Below are 23,961 nucleotides of genomic sequence, written 5' to 3'. Positions count from 1 at the left end.
AACATTGCATGTTTATTAACATTGCATGTTATTTTAACAGACGCTTGTATGGTGCTTACTAAGCCCTTTGCAAATATTAACTCACTTAATAATCATAACAACACTTCAAGGTACTATCATTTTACAGAGAGGAGACTGAAGCACAGAGAGGTTAAGTAATTTTCCCAAGTGCACACAACTGGGAAATGATCAAGCCAGGGTTTGAACCCAAGCTATTTGGTACCAGAGTCCACATTTAATTACCGTATTATGCTGCTACTTCCTTTCCTGGCGTCTCCGAATTTCTAGAAGTTCAGCAGCCTGGCCTCTTGGAATTATGCCTGTCCTGTGTCCTTTATTTCCTCTGAATGGGTATTGTGGATTAAATTGTGTCTCCCTAGAAGATATGTTCAAGTATTTTTTTGTTCTCTAAGTTCTGTGATACCTGTGCAGAACATGCAGGTTTGTTTCATAGTTATACACATGCCATGGTGGTTTGCCGTACCTATCAACCCCTCATCTAGGTTTTAAGCCCTGCATGCATTAACTGTTTGTCCTGATGCTCCCTCTCCCCTCGTCCCCACCCGCAGGCCCTGGTGTGTGTTGTTTCCCTCCCTGTGTCCATGCGTTCTCATTGTTCAACTCCCAATTATGAGTGAGAACATGCGGTGTTTGGTTTTCTGTTCCTGTGTTAGTTTGCTGAGGATGATGGCTTCCAGCTTCATCCATGTCCCTGCAAAGGACATGATCTCATTCCTTTTTATGGCTCCATAGTATTCCACGGTGTAAGATATGTTCAAGTCTTAACCCCCGGTACCTGTGAATGTGACCTTACTTGAAAGTAGAGTCTTTGCAGATGTGATCAAGCTGAGATGCAGTCATACTGGGTTAGGGTGGGCCCTAATCGAATGTCTTTATGTGAGAAAGGAAAGGGAGATTTGGAGACAGACATGGAGACACACACAGGGAAGACAGGCACGTGAAAATGTAGGCAGAAGTTGGAGGGACGCAGCTACAAGCCACAGGATGACAAGGATCTCCAGCAACTGCCAGAAACTATGAGGAAGCAAGGAACAGTTCTTCTGCGAAAACTTCAGAGGAGGTGCGGCCCCACTGGCACCTTGATTCCAAACTTCTAGCCCCCAGAAATATGAGAAAATAAATGCCTGTTGTTTTGATCCACCCAGTTTGTGGTCATTTGTTCTGGGGGCCCCAGGAAACTAATACAATGGGGTAAGAAAATCTTGAACCCTTCAAGAAGAGGCAGCTCGCAGCCTTCTCCACTCACACCATTCACATCTCAGGTCCTCTGTCTCCTGCCACCTCTCATGTCCTCTTCACGCCTTGTATCCACTCAACCAGGCTGACGTTGTTCTCCCAGAGAGTTTTGGTCCTAAAATGTAAACTCCAGGCTTGGGACGGATGAGTCAGAAGGATAACCAGTGGATATAGACTTCTGGTCCCATATTCATTGGGAGACAGGGATCTTGAACTCGTGGGGGACTGAGAATTGGACTTTGGGAGCCTGGGGGTATTTGGGGGTGGTGGGGGTTAGAATTCTAAGTGACTATGTCCCCAAGCCCCCGTCCCCTGTCTCCAAGGAACCAGGACTCTCTGAGCCGAAAAGTGACTCACAGCCACTCTAAGAGACATGAGGTCGTGTAGCATTGTTGCAAGGGCGCTAGACTTGGGAGTCATGGAGAACTGAGTTTGAATCCCAGCTCTGCCATTTCTTGGCTATAACTACAGGCCAGTCACTTCACCTCTCATGTTCAGTCCCCACGCCATACTGAGCAGGGCTGATGATACTTGCTGCACTGGGTGATTACGAGGGTTAAATAAAATAATGCACGCAGAAAGGCTTCAGGAATCTGTTGAGTGGGACAAAATCTGGTTGGGAAACTGTGTGCCAGGTTCCTGGAAATCTGTGTCTTACTCATCATCACTTTCCCCAAGCACTGGCTCCAAGACCCGCCTCAAGGTGAACAAGTGTAAGTATCGAACTGAAGGTAAACTTTGTCTCATCCTTGGTTAGTCCTTATATGACAGAGGCACCTTTCCATTACCCAACCAGTCATTTTCTCCTCAGCCCGTGACAGCGATTTTGCTTCTCTCTAGAGGCTGATCCAACACCTCAGCAGGGGTTCGGAGGTAATCCAGGCAAAACAGCCAAGCCTGAGAAGTTCATTTGCCCTTGTCTAGTTCACCTTTCTCTCACCCCCTTCACTCCCTCTGCCCAGCAGTCCCCTCAAATTCCTCCTCCAGAATGTTCTCTAAGGTTCTTTTGCTGGGGCTTCCCTTTCAGCTGTCTAGCACCTTCATAGATGGGGAAGTCCTGGGACTTCAGGTAGCATGTTTCGTGAAGTTCTAGGGGGGACTCGAAACTCTTTTGGAACCCTAAGTTGTCACTCCATAATGGGGAATCAGTGGTTTGTGGACTTCTGGCTAAGATCACACTTCATCTGTTACCCCAGCAGGGAGTTCTTGCACCCCCCATGACATCTGTGCTCCCTTTTCCCATTGTGTCCACGCACTACCCCTATCCCCTCCTCAGGCTCCACTCTCCTTAGGCAGAGAGTCCAGAAGAGGGGCTGACCATCGGTCCCAGATGAAGCCTCCTGTGTGGAGAAGGAGGTAGGGTGGAGAGGTGGCATCAGACAGACCTGGGTTCCAACTTTGGCTCTTCCACGTCCTGTGTGGTCTTAGGAAAGTCATGTCACCTCTCTGAGCTCATATTTGAAATGAACATAGCATATCATCCACCTCCCAGGGTTTGGAACAGAACGAGTGAGATGCACTTCTTCCAGGCTGTGTGTGCAGTGCCCAGCACACAGTGACAGCTGTAAAAGGCCAATAAGATGCAGTGGAGTTTCCAGTGTTGGGATCACTGTGAATTTGAATCCCCGCTCTGTCATTTCCTGGCTGTGTACCTTCAGCAAGTCACTCTGCCCCTCCGAATCACAATTTCCCTATAAACCCTTCAGCAAGTCACTCTGCCCCTCCGAATCACAATTTCCCTATAAACCCTTCAGCAAGTCACTCTGCCCCTCCGAATCACAATTTCCCTATAAACCTGAAAGAAAGGCCCTCTTCTTGAGGATTTTTATAAGGCTTTAAATGAGACGTATGATCATTTGCTCCATCCTGTACTTCTGAAGCATCTCTCAACTTTGAACTCTGTAACTCTAGGCTCTGAATTTAGATTTTGCAGTCCTAACCCAACCGGCCACTTGGCTTCCTTGATTATGACAAGCCCCTGGCTCTCTGGGCTACCCAACTTTGTATCTCCAGAGTTCAGACCTCCAGTCTGATGCCTCCAGGAGCTGCACCTAGAATCCTAGCAATTTCCCGTGTGGCTTTGGCATGGCCAGGGGCAGCAAGGGATGGCTTGGGACTCTAAGGGTGAACAGGCATGGCCAAAGGCCCCGGCAGAGGACCTGCCCATGACCACGGTCACCAATGCTGTCTGTTCGCTGTCTTGTGGCCTTATGGGGGAAAATGGATTGGCAGCCTGTAACACTTGGCTAAAAACTAAACTTGCTGAGGGAGCAGGGAGACATAGAGGGGCCAGCTCCTGCACAGGCAGAAGGTATCCCTGGCCCATGCAGGCTCTGCACAGTGCTGAAATACCCTGGAGGCAGCCCCACTCCCCAGGAAGGAGCTGCCCGCAGGACTGTTATCACTGGCCAGGCCCTTTCCTTCAGCCCCAGCAGGAATTAGCTGAGGCTGCTAAGTGGCCTCCAGCTTTCTCCTGTGCTCTGGAGAAGGGGGAGGGAAGGGCGAGGGGTGGGGAAACAGCACCAGCGGTGTGTGCGTATGGGGTGATTGTCATGGTTACGCTCTGACAAAACAAATGGCTCGGCTTCCTGCAGGCCACCTAAACAGCTATCGCAATGTGGGCATTGATCAAGCCAGCTGCCAGGGCAGCGGGCGCAGGGCTTGGGCACTGGAGCCCAGCCCCGGGCCGCACCTCCAGCAGCGCTGGGTGCAGAAGGCAACCACTGTGGCCGTGGAGAGAGGGAGTGTGTACCTAGACACGTGTGCTTCTGGGGTAAGGTAAGAGCTGGCCCCACTTGTGTGAGGAGGAGAGGCTAGACAAGGGGGCTGCTCTGGGTGGGCAAGGGCATGCATGAGTGTGTGCGTGTGTGTCTGTGGTAAGTTTGTGTGTCTATGTGCATGTGTGTCAGGGTGGGTACACCATGCAGGCACCATGGGGAGGAGCCCAGGATGCCAGGATGCTTCAACATAAGAAGTGAGAGAGCGTGGCCACATGTTGCTACTCAGGTCCGGCTCTCTCTCTCTCTCTCTTGCTCTCTCTCTCTCTCTTTCTGTCTGTCTCCTCTCTTTCTCTCCCTCACCACCCCTTCTCCTGCTCCCTCTTCTCTTTCTTGTTTGCTTTCTGTGTCTATTTCTCTTTTTTCTGTGTGTGAGTCTCTGCATCTCCTCTCTGTGTCTCTGTCTCTGCCTCCTTCCTCCCTCTCTCAACCTTCCATCCCTGCCACCTGTTTCCACCACCTCCTGGTCAGTCCCCCATCATCCCTCGTCTGTACTCCAGAGCTCTGGGGCAGTCAGGAGCCCTGCAGGGTGCCCACCCCGGCAGCCGGGCTCATGCCTGCTGCCCTTCGGATGCCCGGCAGCTTGTGACCGTCCCCAGAGCCACCGGCCAAACGCACACCCTTTTCGGAGCCCCGCGTCCCTGGGCTTCTCCAAGGTAAGAGGGGAAAGAGAAAAGGTCCCCGGGCAGAGGGAAGCGGCTAGGGGAGAGGAACTCAGCAGCAGGTGCAGTGTGGCGTCTGCTAACACATCAAGCCTCCGCTGGAAGTTCCACCATAACATCTGCGGCAGCCCCAACAGTTCCACCCAGTGCTCCTGCCCGCCAGCACCGCAGCAGCAGCAGGAGGCCTGCGGGGCGGGGGCCAGAACCATTCCCTCCTCCCTTCTGAAGAGCAACAGGCATCACACACCATCCTGCCTCTCCCACTAACCCCATTCCTGCTTTTGCCTTTTCTTTCTTTTTCTCTCTTTCTTTTTTTTTTCTTTTTTATCTTTTTCTTTTTCTTTCCCTCTCTCTCTTTCTCTTTTATTTCCCTCTCTTTCTCTCTCTCTCTCTTTCTTTCCTCCCTCCTTCCTGTCCTTCCTTACCTCCTCCCTCCTTTTTTTTTTTTTAAGACTTAGGAAGTAAGTCTTCTCTGCTGGGGTGCAGCCCCTTCCCTGGGCTCACCTGTCTAAACCCAGCCAGCTCATGGGGACTGGACAAGGCTCAAAGGGGTCTAGATGAGCTCTGGTCCTTCTGCTCCTGCGAAGAGGCCATAAAGCCACGAGACTCTGTGGTCAGCTGGGTTGGCCGGTGGGGCTGAGTACATGTGCATGTGTGTTCGTGTAATGCATGCAGGCATATGCTCTTGAAAGGTATATTAGGGGCCGGGCGCGGTGGCTCAAGCCTGTAATCCCAGCACTTTGGGAGGCCGAGACGGGCGGATCACGAGGTCAGGAGATCAAGACCATCCTGACTAACACGGTGAAACCCCGTCTCTACTAAAAAAAAAAAAAAAAAAAAAAAAAAAATACAAAAAACTAGCCGGGCGAGGTGGCGGGCGCCTGTAGTCCCAGCTAATGTAGTCCCAGCTACTCGGGAGGCTGAGGCAGGAGAATGGCGTAAACCCAGGAGGCGGAGCTTGCAGTGAGCTGAGATCCGGCCACTGCACTCCAGCCTGGGCAACAGAGCGAGATCCTGTCTCAAAAAAAAAAAAAAAAGAAAAAGAAAGGTATATTAGGGCACGTGTGTGTAAGGGGATTCTCTGGAGGGTAGTGACGTGTATCAGGTGAACTACATGAGCTGGTAAGCGAGTCTGTGATGTGTGTATATAAATGTGTTTACATGTTTGTGGGTGCATGTGTGTTTGCTGCTGTGCAGGGATTTAAGAGTGCAGGGGCATGTGTGTGTGTGTGTGTGTGTGTGTGCACGCACATGTGTGCACATGCAGAGGATTTTGACTTGAACTTGACCCAAAGGTTGCTGGGCAGGGTCCCCAAGGTCTGATGTGTGGCTACGGGGCCCTCATCACGTCACCCAGCCTTGGCTGCCATCTGTCTCCAGGGATAGTGCTTCGGTTGTCTCCAATCCAGCCCCATCCAGGTGATGGTGCAGGGCTGGTGGTCACCGTGCCTGGCTGGGTGGCCTGTAGACCCCACTGCCTTGCTGGTCTGAGATGAGCCAAGGCTCCTGACCTGGAAATGGCTCAGGCTCTGAGCAGCCTCCTTGGCCCTAGCTTCAGGATTAGGAAACTCTTATATGTGACCTCACAGAAAAGGAGCTAAAGACACCCCCAGATCTGGGCCAGACACAGCTCTCAGAAGGTGCTCTAGACATTGGCCATTAGGCTCTTAGTAAAGTTGTCCTGGCTGGGGGGAGGAGGCAGAAGACAGGGAGCCCCACCCAGGGTGATGACACCGGTGTTCTGTTGCAAGGGGCTAGGACACCCACTCAGACATCCCAGCGGCCCCCACTCACCCATCTCCGCGGCCCCCACTCACCTGACAGCCCCTGGGCCCGGAGGGAAGAAGCACCTTCGTGCTTGCTCTGTCTCACTCATTGCGACTTTGCTCCAGACTCTGCTCTGAGCCAGCACCTTCACTGACTGGCTGGCCTCTCGTTACCAGACGATGATGCAAATGCTGGTTATGGCTCTGTGAGAGGCCAGCTCCATGAGGGCAAGGGACAGCCCTGAGGAAGGGAAGGCAGTGGAAGAGGCACCCAGAGGCTCAGGGGCAGCACTTCTCCAGGCCGCTGGCCTGGGTTCCTTTTCGGGTCCTCTCTGCTGAATACCTACCTGGGTTTCTCTCGATACCCCTGGTGGTTCCCTGTACAACACAACCTCGAGTGACCAACGACCAGGCAATGCAGACATAGGGTTCTCGTAGTCTCACAGGCATCCTGGGAAGGGGCTTGAGCAAGGCCAAGAAGAGGGTCACCTAAACAGGAAACTGACAGACATCCCTGGGGGAACTGGCGAACAGCCCAGTGGGGTCACTGGACTGAGTATGACTCCAGGTCACCAGGGGTGCACAAGTCCTCCATCCCATGCAACCCTCTGGGTTCCTGGATTCCTTAGGGAGAGGGGATTGGGATCAGGAGTGTTCTGTGTGGGGCTAGGCAGGCTTCCTCAAGGAGGTGATGCTAGAGTGCGGATTTGGAGGAAGCCATGGATGGATGTGGCTATGTGGGTGGACATAGAGGAGCAGGGAAGTGTTTCTCACATGACCAGAGCGTGAGTACAGGCAGGGCTGGGAGGGGCAGGAGGTCTTGGTCGATCAGTGTCAGTTTGAATCAACAGACAAGAAAGGGTGGAAATAGGGAAAGGAATGAAAACCATTGGATCACTGGGTGCCCACTTCATGCCGGGCTCTGGGCGGCATGTTGGGTCTCTGTTCTCAAGAGGTTTGCAGTCTCAAGTGGGGAAACCAATGGTCATCAATTACCCAAGCTTATGCAAAATAGCACTCAGGAGAAGAGCTCCTGGTTTTGAGACACAGAGGCAAGGGCTGAGTCAGAGGCATATCTTTGTTGAGTCAACTGCTTATGCATTGCAGCAGGGCAGGGCAAGCTTGAACCTGGAGGAATTTTTGTCTTCAGCATCTGGTCACTTGCCTCCCTGTAGTCCTGGCCCCAAGGATGAGCCTGCAAAAATAGCAGAGAAGGAACAGTTAGACATGGGGGTGGGGGAAAGAGGGACAAAGAGTAGTACCTAGTTTCTTCCTTGTCTTGTGTCATTCCCTTACCTGGTGCCTTCCTCATGCAGTTTTATTTATTTTTTATGTATTTATTTATTTTTGAGACGGAGTTTCACTCTTGTTACCCAGGCTTGGAGTGCAATGGTGCAATCTCGGCTCACTGCAACCTCTGCCTCCCAGGTTCAAGCGATTAACCTGCCTCAGCCTCCCAAGCAGCTGGGATTACAGGCATGTGCCACCACGCCTGGCTAATTTTGTATTTTTAGTAAAGATGGGGTTTCTTCATGTTGGTCAGGTCGGTCTCCAACTCCTGGCCTCAGATGATCCACCCGCCTCAGCCTCCCAAAGTGCTGGGATTACAGGCGTGAGCCACCATGCCCAACCTCCCATGAGGTTTTACTAATCTCTACTTTACAGATGATAAAACTAAGTCTTGGAGAGCTCAAAGAGCTAGCAATAGCAAACGGCAGCGCCACCCTCTAGAAGAGAACTTAAGACCATTCCATGCATGGAGATTGTTACAGCAGGATTTAGCTGAGCAAAGCTGGATCCTAGGGTCCCAGAGGAAGGAGCAATCACTCCTAGACAAAGGGGTGGGGAAAGGTTACATGGAGGATGTGGGTTTGAAAGGACCCAGCAGGATGAGTAGATTTCAAAACACAGAGATGGGATCACAGGGCTCTGGGTTGAGGGAGGAACATAAACAAGGGTGCAAAGTTGAGGCTTACAGATGTCTGGGGAATAGCACATATTCTAGTTTGGAACACAGAGTCAGAGTGCAAGAGAAATATGGAATCAGGCTGCAAAGGGGAATTGTGAGGAGAAGCTGAATTTGACACGAACAAGTCAGGCTTAGTTAACACAATGAACAGTCACAGAGCAGGGAAGCACCGTGGTCAGATCAAGATCTCAGGAAGAGACATTAACAAAGGCAGACAAATTAACAAACCTGAGAAATTGAAATCTCACCTCTTGAATCCTCACTGGGGTCTGGAGGGATCCTAGTCCCCAATCTGAAAACCATTTGCTAGATCATACATTGTGTATCTTCCTAAGGCAAGGGTCCCAGGGTGTCTCAGCACAAAACTCTTCTCCCTATTCCCATGACCACACTGAGGATCAAACTGCTGGGCACAGGACTCTCTGCTAAGAGGTTCCTTCCATGGGTGCCACTGTGGAGACAGAGACAGGACCCAGGGCTAGGGCAGGAAGCTGGAGTGATGGTCCCAACCCAGCCTAGAATGTGGCCACTGGGGGAGTGGCTGGAGGGCAGGAGATGGGTCTACCTGGTTCGCCGTAGTATCCCCACTTCTTTATTCAGGCCCCATGAAGGGGTCTGCTTAATCATCATCTGCAACCCCATAGATGTGAGGTTGTAGGTTTGTTTGTTTGTTTGTTTGACGGAGTTTCTCTTTGGTTGCCCAAGTTGGAGTGCAATGGTGCGATCTAGGCTCACGGCAACCTCTGCCTCCTGGGTTCAAGTGATTCTCCTACCTCAGCTTCCTGAGTAGCTGGGATTATAGGTGCACGCCACCAAGCCTGGCTAATTTTTTGTATTTTTAGTAGAAACAGAGTTTCCCCATGTTAGCCAGGGTGGTCTCGAACTCCTGACCTCAGGTGATCCGCCCACCTCAGCCTCCCAAAGTGCTAGGATTACAGGCGTGAACCACCTTGCCCGGCCAAGGTTGTGGGTTTTTCAAAATGTCATCCTAATAGAGAACATGAATAGACTGTCCACTTACAAAAGTAGTCCCTGAATAAATGTCTGTTCTTGCTCAGAACCAGCATTGATCCCTGCCCCTCACACAATATCCGTGTCCATCAGTTTCTCCGTCATGTGGGGTAAGCCGCTGATCATACAAAGCCGAAGGATTGCATGGTGAAACTGACATCACATGAAAGTTGTGGGAGTTAGTAAGGCCAATCAAAGAAGACACTGGAGGACTCCTAGTCCTACACAAGGCCATAGATAAATGAGAATCTGGCAGTTAGGCCAGAGAATGACAGAAGAGAATATGGACAACAATGAGTTCATGATAAGAAACTTTGATCATTATGCTGTGACAGTGAAATATGACCTTTTTAAAAATGTCGTATCATACTAGCATATAATTTTGTTCAGGAAAATCATGCCCTGCTAAACCAATCAATATTTGATTTGTCCTTTGAGGACTGAAAGTTTTGGCACATGGTTGTAACTATAATCTTATTTTGGTCCAATATAAGATTCTATTTTCATATTTTTAGTCTCATTTTTCAAAATGAAATCCCAACTAAAATCTTTTCTTCATTCACCCTTTTGTATGACATGTTGGTCCCTGTTTTAAGTAGATTCACTTACAGTGGGCTTTTTCTGGTCAAATTATTGGGTTAACATGGGGATCTCTCATGATGAGTGTTTAATGCTTGTAGAGTTTATGAATGAATGACTATGGAGTCCTTTCCAGAACCATTCACTTTTGCCTTTCAGGCTTCTTGCCTCTGCATTGCCTGCCTCACCTCAGGTCATTCATTCGTTTATTCAGCATTTAATGAGCACCTGCTGATTGTCAGGTTCTCTTCTAAGGCACTGGGAATACAATTGTTGACAAAATATACAAAGACCTCTCCCTTCCTAGAGCTTATATTCTAGTGGACCCACTGGCCAATCTCACCTTCTTCCACCTCTTGCTCCCTTCAGATACCATAGATTCTATTCCTGGGACCATCACCTTTGCTCAAAGACCCAAACATTCATGGCTATACTAGCCAAGTTAGATTAGGCTACGCTGCAGTGAAAAAACAGCAACGTTTTAATTCCTGCTCCTGCTGCATGTCCAAAGTAGGCCATGCCTTTAACAGAGGCTCCTTGGGGACACATTCCTCCATGATCGCTGTGGCAGAGAACATGGCATGGGCAAGCACACACTGGCTTTGAAAGCTTCCACCCGGTAGTGACACACGTCACTTCCACATATTTCATTGGCTGAAGCCAGAGGCACATCTAGGCCTTCAAGGAAGCTGGGAGCTGCAGCTTACCATGCACCCAGTGGAAGAGAAGGCAGAAGTTCTGTACAACGGCATGAAGATCTCACGCAGCCTTATTCAAGAGCAGGGCATTATAGCCTTGATCAGAATACTTACAGGAAATAGGGGAGAAAGGACAGGTCATCTTGGGTTGAGTCCCTGCAAGGATCTTAGCCCCCTTCTCTGACCACTGGCACTCCGGGTTGACCAGCAGATCTGAATGCCTGGTGGCCAGCAGGATTGACCTCTGCCACTCTCAAGCCTCAGCACAGCAAAGCAGCAGGTCCCCTATTCACGGAGGAAGCTCTGCCCTGGGAGCTCCAATCCTCCTGTGTTATTTTCCCTCTGAGCCTCAGTCTCCTGATCCTTAAAATGGGATAATAACCCTTATTTTGCCCCTATTCATAAAGCCCTAATTAATTCATGATGTGAAAGTGCTTTAATCATAAATCGCTTTCTATGAGGCATGGAGGCTCATTATGATTACTTTCATGACTCCATGGTGGATTTTTTTGGGGGCCCAGGGGACAGAACAGGGTCCTGCTCTGTCACCCAGGCTGGAGCACAGTGGTATGATCATATCTCACTGCAGCTTGGAAGTCCTGGGCTCAGGCAATTCTTCCACCTCAGCCTCCCAAGAAGCTGGGATTACAGGTGTGCCACCACACCTAGCTAACTTTTGTGTATGTGTGTAGAGATGGTCCCCCTATGTTGCCCAGGCTGGTCTCGAACTCCTGGCCTCAAACAATCCTTCCACTTCAGCTTCCCAAAGTTGTAGGATTACAGGCATAAGCCACCCTGCCCGGTCTCAGTGGTGAATTTGAAAGGGTAAGCTGGTCAGGGGCTACATCCTCTTCACTGCTTACAATACCATCATTTTTAATCCTTTCCTTTGAATTCTTGAAGACTTTTCTAAGATACCCCATTTCTAAAAGATTCCTTACAAGCCTGTCAGGAAGTCTGGCCTTGATTAGCTTTACCCCCACATCCCACCTTCCCCTACACAGGGCAAAGCCGCCAGCTCACCTTCGCAGTCAGCCAGGCACTGTGTCTGGCGCTTTACGCACAGTCTTCTTTCTCATCGTCACGAGGCAGTGGGGCGAGCTTTACTTCTGTGCCCTTTTATAGATCAGAAAACTGAGGTCAGGGAGGTGAAGTAGCTTGCCTGTGTCACCTAGGGCTACGAGTCTAAGCCTGACTTTGAGTCTAATTCCTGGAGCCTGAGTTGCTCCTGATGCCCAGGCTGGCTGATGAGGGCGATTCTGCAGCTGGCCTCCTCTCTCTGCTTCCTTGTCCCCGGTTGGTTTAGTCTATGTTGCTGACAACCCCATGTTGTCCCTCGGACTCTCAAAGAGAGGGCTTTTCTCTTGCTTCTGTGGATGTGGGATACTGTTACCATGGATTTTGCTATGGCATAGTGGTAAATGCAGAGGCATTGGAATGGAAGCAGCCAGGGTTCAGTTCCCAGAGTCAACCCTTCTTAGCTTTATGACTATGGGCAGGTTTACTAACCTCTCTTATACTCACTCAGATCACCTGTAAAAAGAAAGAAAAATTGCACTTAGAGGGTTATGAGGGATCCGTGTGATCATCCACATAACTTTCTTAGCACAGTGCCTACAACCCAATGGAGGAGTTTGTGCAAAGTGTGGGGAATCTCTAAACCCTAAAACCCTGCCTTCTTAAACCTGGTTGCAGTGGGGAACTTGGTATTCTAAATGCAACCTCTCCAACTGTCTCCCCCTTCTCTCTTAACCTTCGGCTGGTTCTGCACCAGCTGAGGCCCAAGAAGAAGGTCAATACCAACCTTGCCCAAGGTTTTCCTGCAGTAAGATGTGCCATAACATCCATTTTGAGGCTGTTTGTGTGTCCCTCGTGTTCCAGTTTTGTTTTTTTGTTTTGTTTTTGTTTTTGAGTCAGGGTTTCACTCTGTTGCCCAGCCTGGAGTGCAGTAGTGCAATCTCAGCTCACTGCAAGCTCCACCTCTCAGGTTCAAGTGATTCTCATGCCTCATCTTCCCGAGTGGCTGGGACTACAGGTGCCCAACGCCCCACCTGGCTAATTTTTGTATTTTTAGTAAAGATGGGGTTTCACCATGCTGGCCAGGCTGGTCTCAAACTCCTGACCTTAAGCGATCCACGAACCTCAGCCTCCCAAAGTGCTGGGATTACAGGCGTGAGCCACCGCGCTCGGCCTCCAGTGGCATCTTGTTGAAATGACTTCGAAGTGGGAGTCATCTCTAGTGTGCTGACTTGGTAGGAGAGAGAGCCAGGGTACTGATCTACTATCCCCACTCAAAACGTGGGGAGGATGCTGTCTCCTTTCCCCACTCCTACCGCCACCTCCCCACTCCTAGAAAGCACAGCAGAAGGGCAGGAGCCGGTGAGAGATGGAGCCCTGGGGGTTTACGGCAGTCGGTGTGGAGGGGTCAAAGGCCCTGTGTAAGAGCAGCTGGCTGGCAGGTGCACTAACTCAGCCTGGGCACCTGGACCTGGCTGGAAAGGAGCAGGCAGCAAGGAAGGCACCATTAACAACCCAGAATCTGGGGCCAGATGCTTGGATTCAAATCCTGGCTCTACCACCCACTCACTGTGTAACCCTGAGGTTTTCTTCACCTCTCTAGGTCTTGATTTCCTCTGCTGCAAAGTGAGGATGAGCTGCCTCATAGGGTCTTTCTGGGGTTTCAGTGTGAAAATCCCCCTGGCACTCAGGAAACAGCGCCACCTCTGAGAAGAGACTAAGTAGTCAGTCACCTAGATCCCTTCAACTGGGCGGGGCACAGGAGGAACAGGTATACATCCTCAGTTCCGATGTGGGTTGTCTCTCAAAGCGACTGAGACCCTGGACTGTCAATCTGAAGAGATGGGTGGGATGAATACTCCAGGTGCGCATCCTCTTGTTGTTAAATAAAGATGCCAGGACCCAGAGCCCAGAGGGACCCCGTGGGAAGGACCTTCTCCAGGTCATTCATGTATTCATTCAGCAAATAAGTATTGAGGGGTGATGAAGCTTTGTGGTTAGGAGTTTGATCTCTGAAGGTGGAGTCCAAATCCCAGCTCCACCACTTACGAGTGTATTACCTTGACCAAGAAATGTAACCACGCTGGGCCTCAGCTTCCTCTTCAGCAAAATGGGAATAATAGCCGCGCCTTCTTGATAGGATTGTCCCAAGGGTTACCAGAAAGAATTCATGAAAAGCACTTAGAACACCACCTGGCATCTACTCATTGCTCAATATGTGTTAGCTGGGATTTTTCGAAAACTGTTTTGGGCACTCTTCCATGTGCTAAGAACCATAACAAGGAAGAAGTATAGCTTTGACCCCTACCCCAGGGTCTTAAGATCCCACCAATACTCTATGCCCCACCAGCTGTGCTCCGTGCAGGCCCACGAGGTGTGGCCAGGCCACACGTGTGACGGCAGGGTCCTAGTCTAGGGTTCATATGCAGTTGGTGGCAGAACTGATCGTCAGGCCAGGGGGAGGCACTTTGACTCCTGGTCCAGCACCCTCTACCACCCCACAAAGCATCTCTGTGCGCGGGGGGCAGTGTGTGCGGGGAAGCAGTCTCATAGATTGGCTCAAACTGCTCTGGGACCTCAGAGAGAAGGGAAGGTAATGAATATATTCTTTAGCCAACACCTGGGCAGGGGGCCCTGGGATGGCTGGGTGGCAGGTCTGAGAGCTGTAGGGGGCCAAAGCCACTAGGGGAAATGCCAAAAGCTCAGGTGCCCAGACACAGTCATAGTGGGTGGGAGAGTGAAACCAGGAGGATAACCCAAAAACGAAAAGGGAATTAAAGCAATAGCCAACATTTACTGCGGACCAGAAACTGGGACAAGCATTTTATAGGGCAGTGTGTCCCTTGCAAGCCTCTCAATAACCCTAAGAAAGAGACGACATTTTTACCTGCCCACTATACAGAGGGTGAAACTGAATTTGAAAGAAGCATCCAATGAGAGAGCACTGGAGAAGGAAGAGGAAAGACAGATTCCAGGGCAGGAATTCACTTCCTAGCCTGTCATTTTACCACTTCGAGGTTGTGCGGGAAGGCACAGTACAAGGATTTAGTCTTCAACTCCCTAGGAACCCCACTGCAACAGAGTAGCTCTAGAGGGGCAGTGGCTGGATTCAAAACCAGCTCTCCCTCTGTGCCACCAGCCTGCAAGCCCCTCCGCACACGGAGAGCGGTGTGCTGGAGACCGGAACAAGGCTCGAAGCCACACAGAAAATTTACTTAGTGCTTTTCAGTGGAGCCACAGGGATGCTGGCAGCTGGGCTGGGTGACCTCACCTTGCAAACATGCCCCTGGAAAGGTGGGTGTAAACTGAATTTGTGTAATAAAGCCCAATTTTCCCAGAGATGTGTGGGTGCATTTCTGAGTGACCCTCAGAGAGCAGAGGCTCCAATGCAGGAGTCTTACTGGGCCCCCAGGGGACAGGCATGGCACAATTTCCGTATATGTAAATGACTTCCTCCTTGATCCAATCCGACAAGCATCTTTTCAGATGCCTAGCCCAGATAGATGGCCCTCATTTATCTTTTCAAATGTGGATGCACTTATTTCTCCCTTCTTCAGCCGGCCCAAACACAGTCTCCTAGCTGGAAGCCCCAGACATCGTGGGTGGCTTGGCCCCAGCCTCCTGTCCAGACTGACTGTCCAGGAAGTCTCAACTGGCTGGACTCCAGGTCTCTCAGGCAGTGTGAGGACACAAAGCACTGAGAAGCCTGAGCATTCTGTGCCGTTACTATTCCCCCAATCTCCAGCCCCCACCAAAGGAGACTACAGCTATCTCCAGGATAGAATCTCATGGGCTCTGGGCTGAAATAAATTTCTTCCGTTGTATAGCCAAGGCCTATATCCACCCCATGACACATTTCATTCTATTTATTTGGCCACTCACTCATTCATTCAACCAATAGAGTACATGCCATCCATTCATTGTTGAGCACCAACTACTGGCCAGACACTGGGGAGAGACAGAATATCCTGCCTCAAGTTCTGGGGGCTAACTGCTCCTGGTTGGGGTGGGTGGGGGACAGGACACAAGGCCTGAGGGCAGGGGCCCTGTGCTTCTTGGTCATTGCAGTAGCCCAGCCTAGCACAGTGTCTCGCATAGAGTAGGTCCTCCATATAGGTCTGTTAAATGGACACATGGCACATGGATGATGAGATAGATAACGTGAGTGGTGCTGACTGTGCTGGTGGCAGGGGGCAATCTTAGGCAATGCAGGACCCCGAGAAGGCTCCATGGCAGTGATAACATTGAAGCTGGCCTTGAAGGATGGCTAAGGGTGGAGAGGTGGAGACAGCATTCCCGGCAAAGCCCTCAGTGCCAGAAGAGATAGCGGTAGCAGAAGTCAGCCTTGTTTGGAGGCATAGCAAGAGTTCTTGGCTGGCTGGAGCACGGGGTAAACGGGGTGAGGGTGGGCCTCACAATCATGGATTTGTTACCCACGTTGGCTGGATATAGGCCTACATGGGGAGGTTTAGAGGAAGGAGACCAGAATACGAGAAGCCCAGAATTCTAGAAGGTTAGAACAATCAGACCAGATCCAGAGAACCTACAGACTTGGCCCTACTTTGATAAGAGTGTTGGTGCTGTCTGTGATTGGGTGGCTTTGGAGCACAGGCTTCTAAAGGGGCCATGAAAGCAGGACTTCCTAGAGGGGCTGGAGATGAGAAAAGGAGCAAAGGCCTCTAACCCCAGGTAAAAGGGCAGGTGGCAAGTCCAGAATTGCTTGTGGGCTCACAGTCTTCATCCAGCCCAGGCCTGGCTGAGCCCACACCGGTGGGGGACCCCAACTTTGTGGAGCAGGATCTGGGAAGGATCAGACCACGGTGAGGGTGAGATGCTTCCAGAATGGCTTTGCAGGTGGGAGAAACATGTTGTTTCTGGGACAATAATGTGCTGTGGATGCAAGAGGAAAGGGTAGATTTCAGCAATAAGATCAGAGTCAGGGTAAGGGGTTACTAGGGCAGATGCTAGGCAGAGGCCCATGGGACCTTCCCAGCTTAGACCCGGAGGAAGCTAAGACACAAGGAGGTTAAGTCACTTGCTCAAGACCACGCAAAATGTGAGTGGCAGAGCCCAGCAGTGTGACTGGGCCAATTACTCTGGAAGTGGCCATCACAGGGACTCTAACCTCAGGCAGTTCCCCAGAGACTGGGACCTAGGCACCCCTAACCAATACCCCACATGCAAGTTTCTGCCTTCCCAATCTCTTTCTGAAAAGCAAATATCCCCCAGCAAGGGGGGCATGAGGGCCTTCTCCTTGACCCCAGGAGCCCTGACACAGCCCCCTCCCACCTCCACCTCCCTTGTGATGGCTGAAGCCAGCAGAGCCCCAGCACTCTCTTCCCCTCTGTGCTCAGCATGAACTGGGAAGCAGCCTGAGCAGGGGAAAGAGCAGGCTTTGGATCCAGGCTGGTTTCCATTCAGCTTGGCCACTCTCTGGCTGTGTGATGGCTTTTGGACCTCCCTCTGAACCTGGAAATTGGGAGTAGGTGTGAGTATTAGTGATGCCTGTGAAGTACTAGAACCTGGTAGGTGCCCCCATTCAGAGTCCCTCATCCAAACCAAGCACAGTCCAGGGAGCTGGAACAAGGCAAAAGAGGAGGTGCAGCCACTGCTGTTTCAGAACTCACAGCCCCACGGAAAGATAAAGCCGTTGCAGATGAGTGGCTGTAGTGCCACAGGATGTGGGGTGTTATAGACAAGGGCTCAAAGGCTATGGAAGCCCCAGGAAGAGCATGTCTGATGGACTGGAGTGTCAGAGAAAGGGAAGGCTTCCTGGAGGAGGTGGATCTAAGCCTTGAATGATGAACAAGACTTTGAAGGCAGAGGAGGCAAAGGGTGGCAAAGAACCTGACATGTTCAGGGCATGGTGAGAGAGTCAGTGTGTTTGGGAGAAGGCGAGCATGTAGAACGTGGCAGGCGGTGGCACTGGAGAGAGACGGTGACCCACTGGGGAGAGCCTTGAATGCCACACTGGACATTTGACTTACTCTTTTGGACAAAATCAATGGGAAGCCATTATGCTCAGGAAAAATAGAGGGGTGTGTGTGTGTGTGTGCGCGCGTGTATGTGTGTGTGTGGGGACAGAGGGGACCAGAAGGAAAACAGCCTGGAGGTTGAAGAACCAGGTAGGAGATGATAGAGACAGTCTAGGGGGGATCAATGAAGCAGCAGCAACGGGAAGAGAGAAAAGAGGATTGTAAGACTCACTCAGGAAGAGGTGACAAGACTTGGGAGAAACTCAATGCAGGAGATAAAGTAGTCTCATGTTTAAGCACATGGTCCTTCTGCTTGGGTTTACTCTTAACCTCATTGTTTACTGGCTGTGTGGCCATGGGCAAGTTGCCTCACCTCTTTGAGCCTTGGTATTTTCATTTATCAGATAGGGATACTAAGAGTACCTACCTCCAAGAGATGCTGAAAATCATATATGTAAAGCACTCAGAGTGGTATTTCATCCATTCAGCAAATACTTATTGAGCATCTACTAGGTGCCTGGCACTACTCTATGGGCAGCAGATACAGCAGTGAGAAAACTAAAACAAAATTCTGGCCCTCACAGGGATTACACCTTGGAGGGTTAGGATATACATTAAACAAGATAAATAAGCAAGATATACATTATGTCAGATGGTGATAAGTGCTAAGGAAAAAAACAAAGAAAGGAACCTGGAAAGTATTGGGAGGTTGCAATTTTAGGAATGAGTGAGTGGTCTTGAAGATGGAGCCATCACAGATGGTGTGTGAAGTTCAAGGCACGGGAATGGAAATGCAGGCTGAGCTGGGAAGGAAACAAAGGTTGCTGACATGCGGGGTCAAGGGGTAAATGCCCAAGGTGTTGATGCACTGTTCCCAAGGATGCTCGAGTCACCTGAGATGATGGCAGGGCTTGGGAAACAGAGGAAGTCATGAGCCAAGCACCAAGTGTTGACTAAAGGAGTATGATTGAGACCTTAGAGAAGGCAAGCCACAAGGATGGGATAGCCAAAAGGCATCAGTCCCCCAAGGAGAAGGGTTTTGACTGGGGGAAAGAAGAGTAACAGTCTTGGCGCAGGCAGCAGTAGGGACCCAGGACACAGAGAGTCTCAGGAGAGGCACAGGATCTGGGGTATTTTGCAGGCCATGCAGGGGCAGCTGCAGAGGACACAGGGGAAGGTTTGGAGAGGTGGGCGGTGGGCAGTGGGCAGTGGCGAGGAGCTGGCTCAGGGGCACAGAATTACAGAGCTTCCTCAGTGGGTTAATGGCCTGTTACAAGATGGGTGGCACCTATGGTGGGCAGGGAGGGTGGGTTTGGACCATGGTACATAAAGACTGGAATGAGAGCCTAACAGATTAAACGTCCGTAGCTTCTCTGTAGAGCTGCCCCTGACCTGGTGGCCAGAGGATATCTCTCGCTGAGCTGAACCCATGCAAAACCCAGAAACGACCAGCCTGACATTGTGATAACATATGGATCCATGCATTCATTGAACAAATATTTTTCATCCCTTTCTATGAGGGCAAGCAGAGCTCAAGGTACTTAGGATGCATCAGTGAGAAAAACAGGCTCAAATCACCACCCTTGTGGAAGGAAGCAGATGAAAAGCAATAAATGCAATAAATGTTTTCTACGTAACATGTTGGAGAGACATGCTATGGAAAATATCCAAACAGAGCAGGATGAGGGATCTGAAGGAAAGGAGGGGAGGGGTGCAAGTTTAAAGCAGGTTTTCAGGGCCCTTCCTGAGAAGGTGCCATCTGAGCAGACGTGAAGGGGTGAGGAAGCGAGCCACGAGCACGTGCATGTCTAGAGGCTGGAATGAATCCATTAAGCGGGTGGTCAGAAGGGAAAACAGCAGGGGCTTAGATCGATGGGGGCTTGAGGGACATGGGAGCCATCAGAAAGTTTGAGTCATGGAGTCACACAACTTTGTCTTCAAAGGACGACCCTGACTGCTCCACTGGGAATACACAGTAAGGGGATAATGTGGCTGCTGCAGTGGGGATGACAAGAAGAGGCTGGATTGTGAACTTCCAGCTTTATTTACTGTCTGTCTCTTCCATTAGTATCTCCACTCACGCCTGCCTGTTCCCACTGTATCCCCAGCACCTAGTGTCCTTCAGAGTCCTTGGGAGGCTGCTGGCACTCATTCATTCATTTCACTTTAGAAATATTTATTGAGCACCTATTATGTGCCAGGCATAAATATGAATAATGTCCTGCCCAGAAGGACAGCAACTATTTGGGATTTATCATCTCTAGGCCATCACAAAAGTTTTGGCATTTAACAGGCACACCAAGAACCTCCTCTAAGCCATATAGAACTCTTAGTGTCCAGGTTTGGCCCAGCATTTCATCAGGAAAACACTGTCCAGAGCCTCAAATCATTCCAATCTTTCTATGTGCCTCTTAGAGAATATGAGAGGGGATCCAATTTATAACTCTGGGCACTCATTCTTAAAAATCCTTTTTTCCTGCCCTCCCCTGTCCTCCCTCCCTTGTTCTTTAAGTCCTCCCTCCCTCTTCTCCCCTGGCCCTTTCTGCCAGCTCCACTCAATCCCTTTCTGGTTTCTCTCACCTCACCAGCTCTTTTCCAGATGCAGCATCCCAAAAGTGAAGGAACTGGGCAAAGACATGTTGTGTGGCACACTGAGGAAGGAGGTGGGGAAGGTAAACACAGTGTTGACCCTCACACACTTGACAAGCCCCACTCACACCAGACAACATTCCTAAGACTGAACCCTGGCTTCCCACACTCTGAACCGCAGATGCCATGGCCTTGTCCCTGTCCCTGGGTGATTCCTGTGGCCCACGCCCATCTGAGGCCCAGTTTGGGACAGAGCTGGAAGAGAAGACACTCAGCATAATCTATTCTGGTCCTTATGGTCCACATCTCTCATGGGGATGGCCCTGGGCCCCTCCCAGGAGAAAGTCCTACACGTGTACCCATTTACTTGTGTGCCGTTGAGGTACCCCAAACCCACATCCAAAGCCAGTACACTCCCTTGAGGCCTCACCGTCCTCATCTGCAGAAGAATAATACCTTAGAAGGTTTTATGAGGATTAAATGAGATAATATATGTGCCTGGCACATTTTCAATGTTTAATAAATTCCAGCTGTCATTGCTATGACCTTTCCCCACTCCCACATTTCCTCTGCTGCCACATTATAAACTCCTTGCCACTTGGGTTGGGTCTCATCCTTATATAGACAGTGGCTAATTCAGAGCCTGGAATACAGTAGGTGCTTATCAATGCTGGATTAATTGATAAAAAATATGCATTAACCAGGCCCCCGCAGGATTTAAAGTTTATTCTTTCCAAGGGGTTCTGACTTTCTTTTTTTCATAATATAGATTTTGGTTTTTTATTTGCATGTGTGTGTGTGTATGGTTTTTAAAAATAATTTCAACTTTTATTTTAGATTTAGGGGCTACATATACAGGTTTGTTACATGGATACATTGCATGATGGTGAGTTTTGGGGTATGACTGATCCCGTCACCCAGGTAGTTAGCACAGTACCCAACAGTTAGTTTTTCAACCCTTTCCCCACTCCTTCCCTCCCCCACCAGTAGTCCTGAGTGTCTATTACTGTCATCTTTATGTCCACGAGTATACAATGTTAAGCTCCCACTTTCAAGTGAGAACATGGGGTTTTTGGTTTTCTGTTCCTGCATTATTCGCTTAGGCTAATGGCCTCCAGCTGCATCGGTGTTGCTGCAAAGGACATGGTTTTGTTCTTTTTTATGGCTGCATGACATTCCTAAAGGGTCAACGCTGAGGGAGTCTGCCGTCTGCTATCAGATGTCCCTCATCTAAGCCCCGCTCCCTGGGCCAGGGACAGTGTGGGTAGATTGGGTTGGATAAGATGCCTTTGGCAGAACCTCACCCCAAGGTGGACTGGAGCTGAGGTCTGGGTTCAATGCATGTCTGGGTGCTGGCTCCCTAAGGCTGCGTTCCCCAATCAGTATTCCAGACAGGAGCGAACCAGGATGCGGGCGGGGGTGGTGGGGGAGAGAGAACGTTGGGAGGGGGAGACGTGGCTCTGTCAGGAAATGAAGGCTGCCTCCCCACCCCCTTGAAGTTGCCAGGCTTTGCCAGGCTTTGCTCTGGCCACCAGGAGAGAGATCTCCTAAGAGAAGGCCACTTGGGGAGACAGCAGCTCCCTCCCGGCTCTTTATCTGCCTGCTACTGTCAGTCAGCCCGATAGGAGATAAGCCCAGAGCTGTCTGGGCCTGAGCCCAGAGGGAGAACATAATTAAAAAGCCACTGCTGGCCTGGCGGGGTGCCGGGGTGTGGGGGAGCACCTGAGGATCTCAACTGGGGACATGGAGAGGACCCAGGAGAAACAGTCCCTTCTTTGAGAAAGAGCAGGGTACTCAGCACTCATTGAATAGCCTTGCAAATAAAGGGCAGCAGGCTACCAGCCCAGGGAAGCTTTGCCTGGCACCGACCCCACAGACAGGAAAACCCAGAGGGAATCTGACCTCAAACTTCTACTCCACACCCTTCATTTGACTTTGCTTTCCATTCCCACCCTACTTCTTCAAGGCATGTGATTACTTGGGCGGGGGTCTTGGGAGGCCCTAGATCATTGAGACACGGTCCTGAGAAATGCTGTGGAGGCCTTCGTGCTGCAAAGATGAAAGCCATGCATTCTCTTCTTCATTCAATCAACATAAAGCGGGTAGTGAAGCCAAAGTCGATGTGGCCCATGCCCACGTATATAGTGCCTACGCTCAAACGGGAAACAGAGAGTAACAGACGTCACTCAGAAACAGAACGCAGCACAACAAATGGTTAGAGATACTCTTGGGGAGAGAAACTCAGCTCTGTGCGGGGAAGACAGAGGATGTTGGGCACACTGGTCTGGCCTCCCTGCGGAGGGGACCCGAGTTGACCATGAAAGATGAGTAGGGGGTTACTAGTTTAAAAATGGGGGTGGGGTGGGCCTTCCGGGAGGAGCAGCAAGCACAGGGATGGAAGGAGCAGGACACGTGTCCGGAGTGGAAACTGCTGAGACCCACAGGGTGTGTTTGGGGACCATGAGGATGCTGGGCTGGGGAGGCCAGCAGGGGCCCAACCCCATAGAGTCCCAGGCCACCTTAAACTTTGGTTCTCTGTCCAAGGAGCAAGGGAACTCATTGGTGAGTACAAGAGGGAAGTGGGGTAGCAGAGACCTGTCCTGTTTATGTGCCCAGAATGTTTGTTCTGGTGAGTGGGTGCAAAATGGATTCTTGGGCAAGAGTAGATTCAAGAGGCAGATCAGGAGCTGCAGTCCACGTGGAGGTGGTGGTGGCCTGGGACAAGGTGCTGGTGGTCGCGAAGGGAGGATGTGGATGGATACAAGGGTTTTTCCAGAGATGACACATGGGTCTTGGCGATGGATTGGCTGTGTGTGTGTGTTGGGGCGGGGAGGTGGGAAGGAGGTGCAGGAATGACTCCCAGGTTTTGGCCTCTACACCTGGAAGAATGTGGCTCCCCTTACTTTGGTGACTATTGGGGTGGCCCTCACATACCAAGTGTTCACTGCAGTGAGCAGGCTCACTGAAGTCAGAGCAGGAAGGACGTGGTGAGCTATTCCAATGTCCTCATTCTGCAGAGGCAACATCTGAGGCTTAGGGATTACAGGACACACAGAGGATGGGGTCAGAGCCTGAGCCCCTCGACTGCCTTCCCCACATGGTCTGTTGGGAGAATTCCAGGCTGAACGTGAGGCTACCTGGACTCTAGCCCTGACTGTGCTCCAACCATTTGAGTGAATCCCAACAGGTCACATGCTTTCAAGCCTCAGTTTCTCTACCTGTGAAATGAAAGGAAGAGAATGGCCACTTCTCCTCTTCTCAGGGAAGAATGGTAGTTATCCTGCGGTCACTTCCTTCCCAGGAGCTAGGAAGTTCTTGGGGAAAATGAAAACAATGCTGCTTTGATTGGTTGGGGTTGTCTGAAATGGGAAATCTAGGTTGGGGGGACTTGGGGGAGCCTCTCCCCACTTCCTGCCCTTCCTTGTCTTGCAGGTTCTGAAGGCTGAGTAGCCAGCAGGATGCCCGGCTTGCTGAATTGGATCACGGGGGCAGCCCTGCCCCTCACGGCATCTGACGTTACCTCCTGTGTCAGTGGTTATGCCCTGGGCCTAACTGCCTCCCTCACCTATGGCAACTTGGAAGCCCAGCCCTTCCAGGGTAAGGACACCTGCTGGGGCCTCCCCGGCTCCCTGGGACCACCGCCTCCTCCATATTGAATCCC

General features: G+C 50.7%; 1 protein-coding gene across 1 annotated transcript in view; it reads left to right on the top strand.

Annotated features, from left to right (window-relative positions):
• Positions 1-3,822: 3,822 nt before the first annotated feature.
• VWA5B1 (von Willebrand factor A domain containing 5B1) overlaps positions 3,823-23,961 on the top strand; it is a 68,449-nt gene continuing 48,310 nt past the window's right edge. Inside the window, exons 1-2 of the mRNA XM_015441497.4 lie at positions 3,823-4,035; positions 23,733-23,897. Coding sequence (XP_015296983.3) covers positions 23,759-23,897 — 139 coding nt within the window. The 5' untranslated portion in view covers positions 3,823-4,035; positions 23,733-23,758. The remainder of the gene's footprint in view (positions 4,036-23,732; positions 23,898-23,961) is intronic.

Source organism: Macaca fascicularis, chromosome 1 (genome assembly GCF_037993035.2).
Source record: "Macaca fascicularis isolate 582-1 chromosome 1, T2T-MFA8v1.1".
NCBI classification, from domain to species: domain Eukaryota; kingdom Metazoa; phylum Chordata; class Mammalia; order Primates; family Cercopithecidae; genus Macaca; species Macaca fascicularis.
The sequence above is the reverse complement of the archived record's forward strand: the minus strand, read 5'-3'. Positions and strand labels throughout refer to the sequence as shown.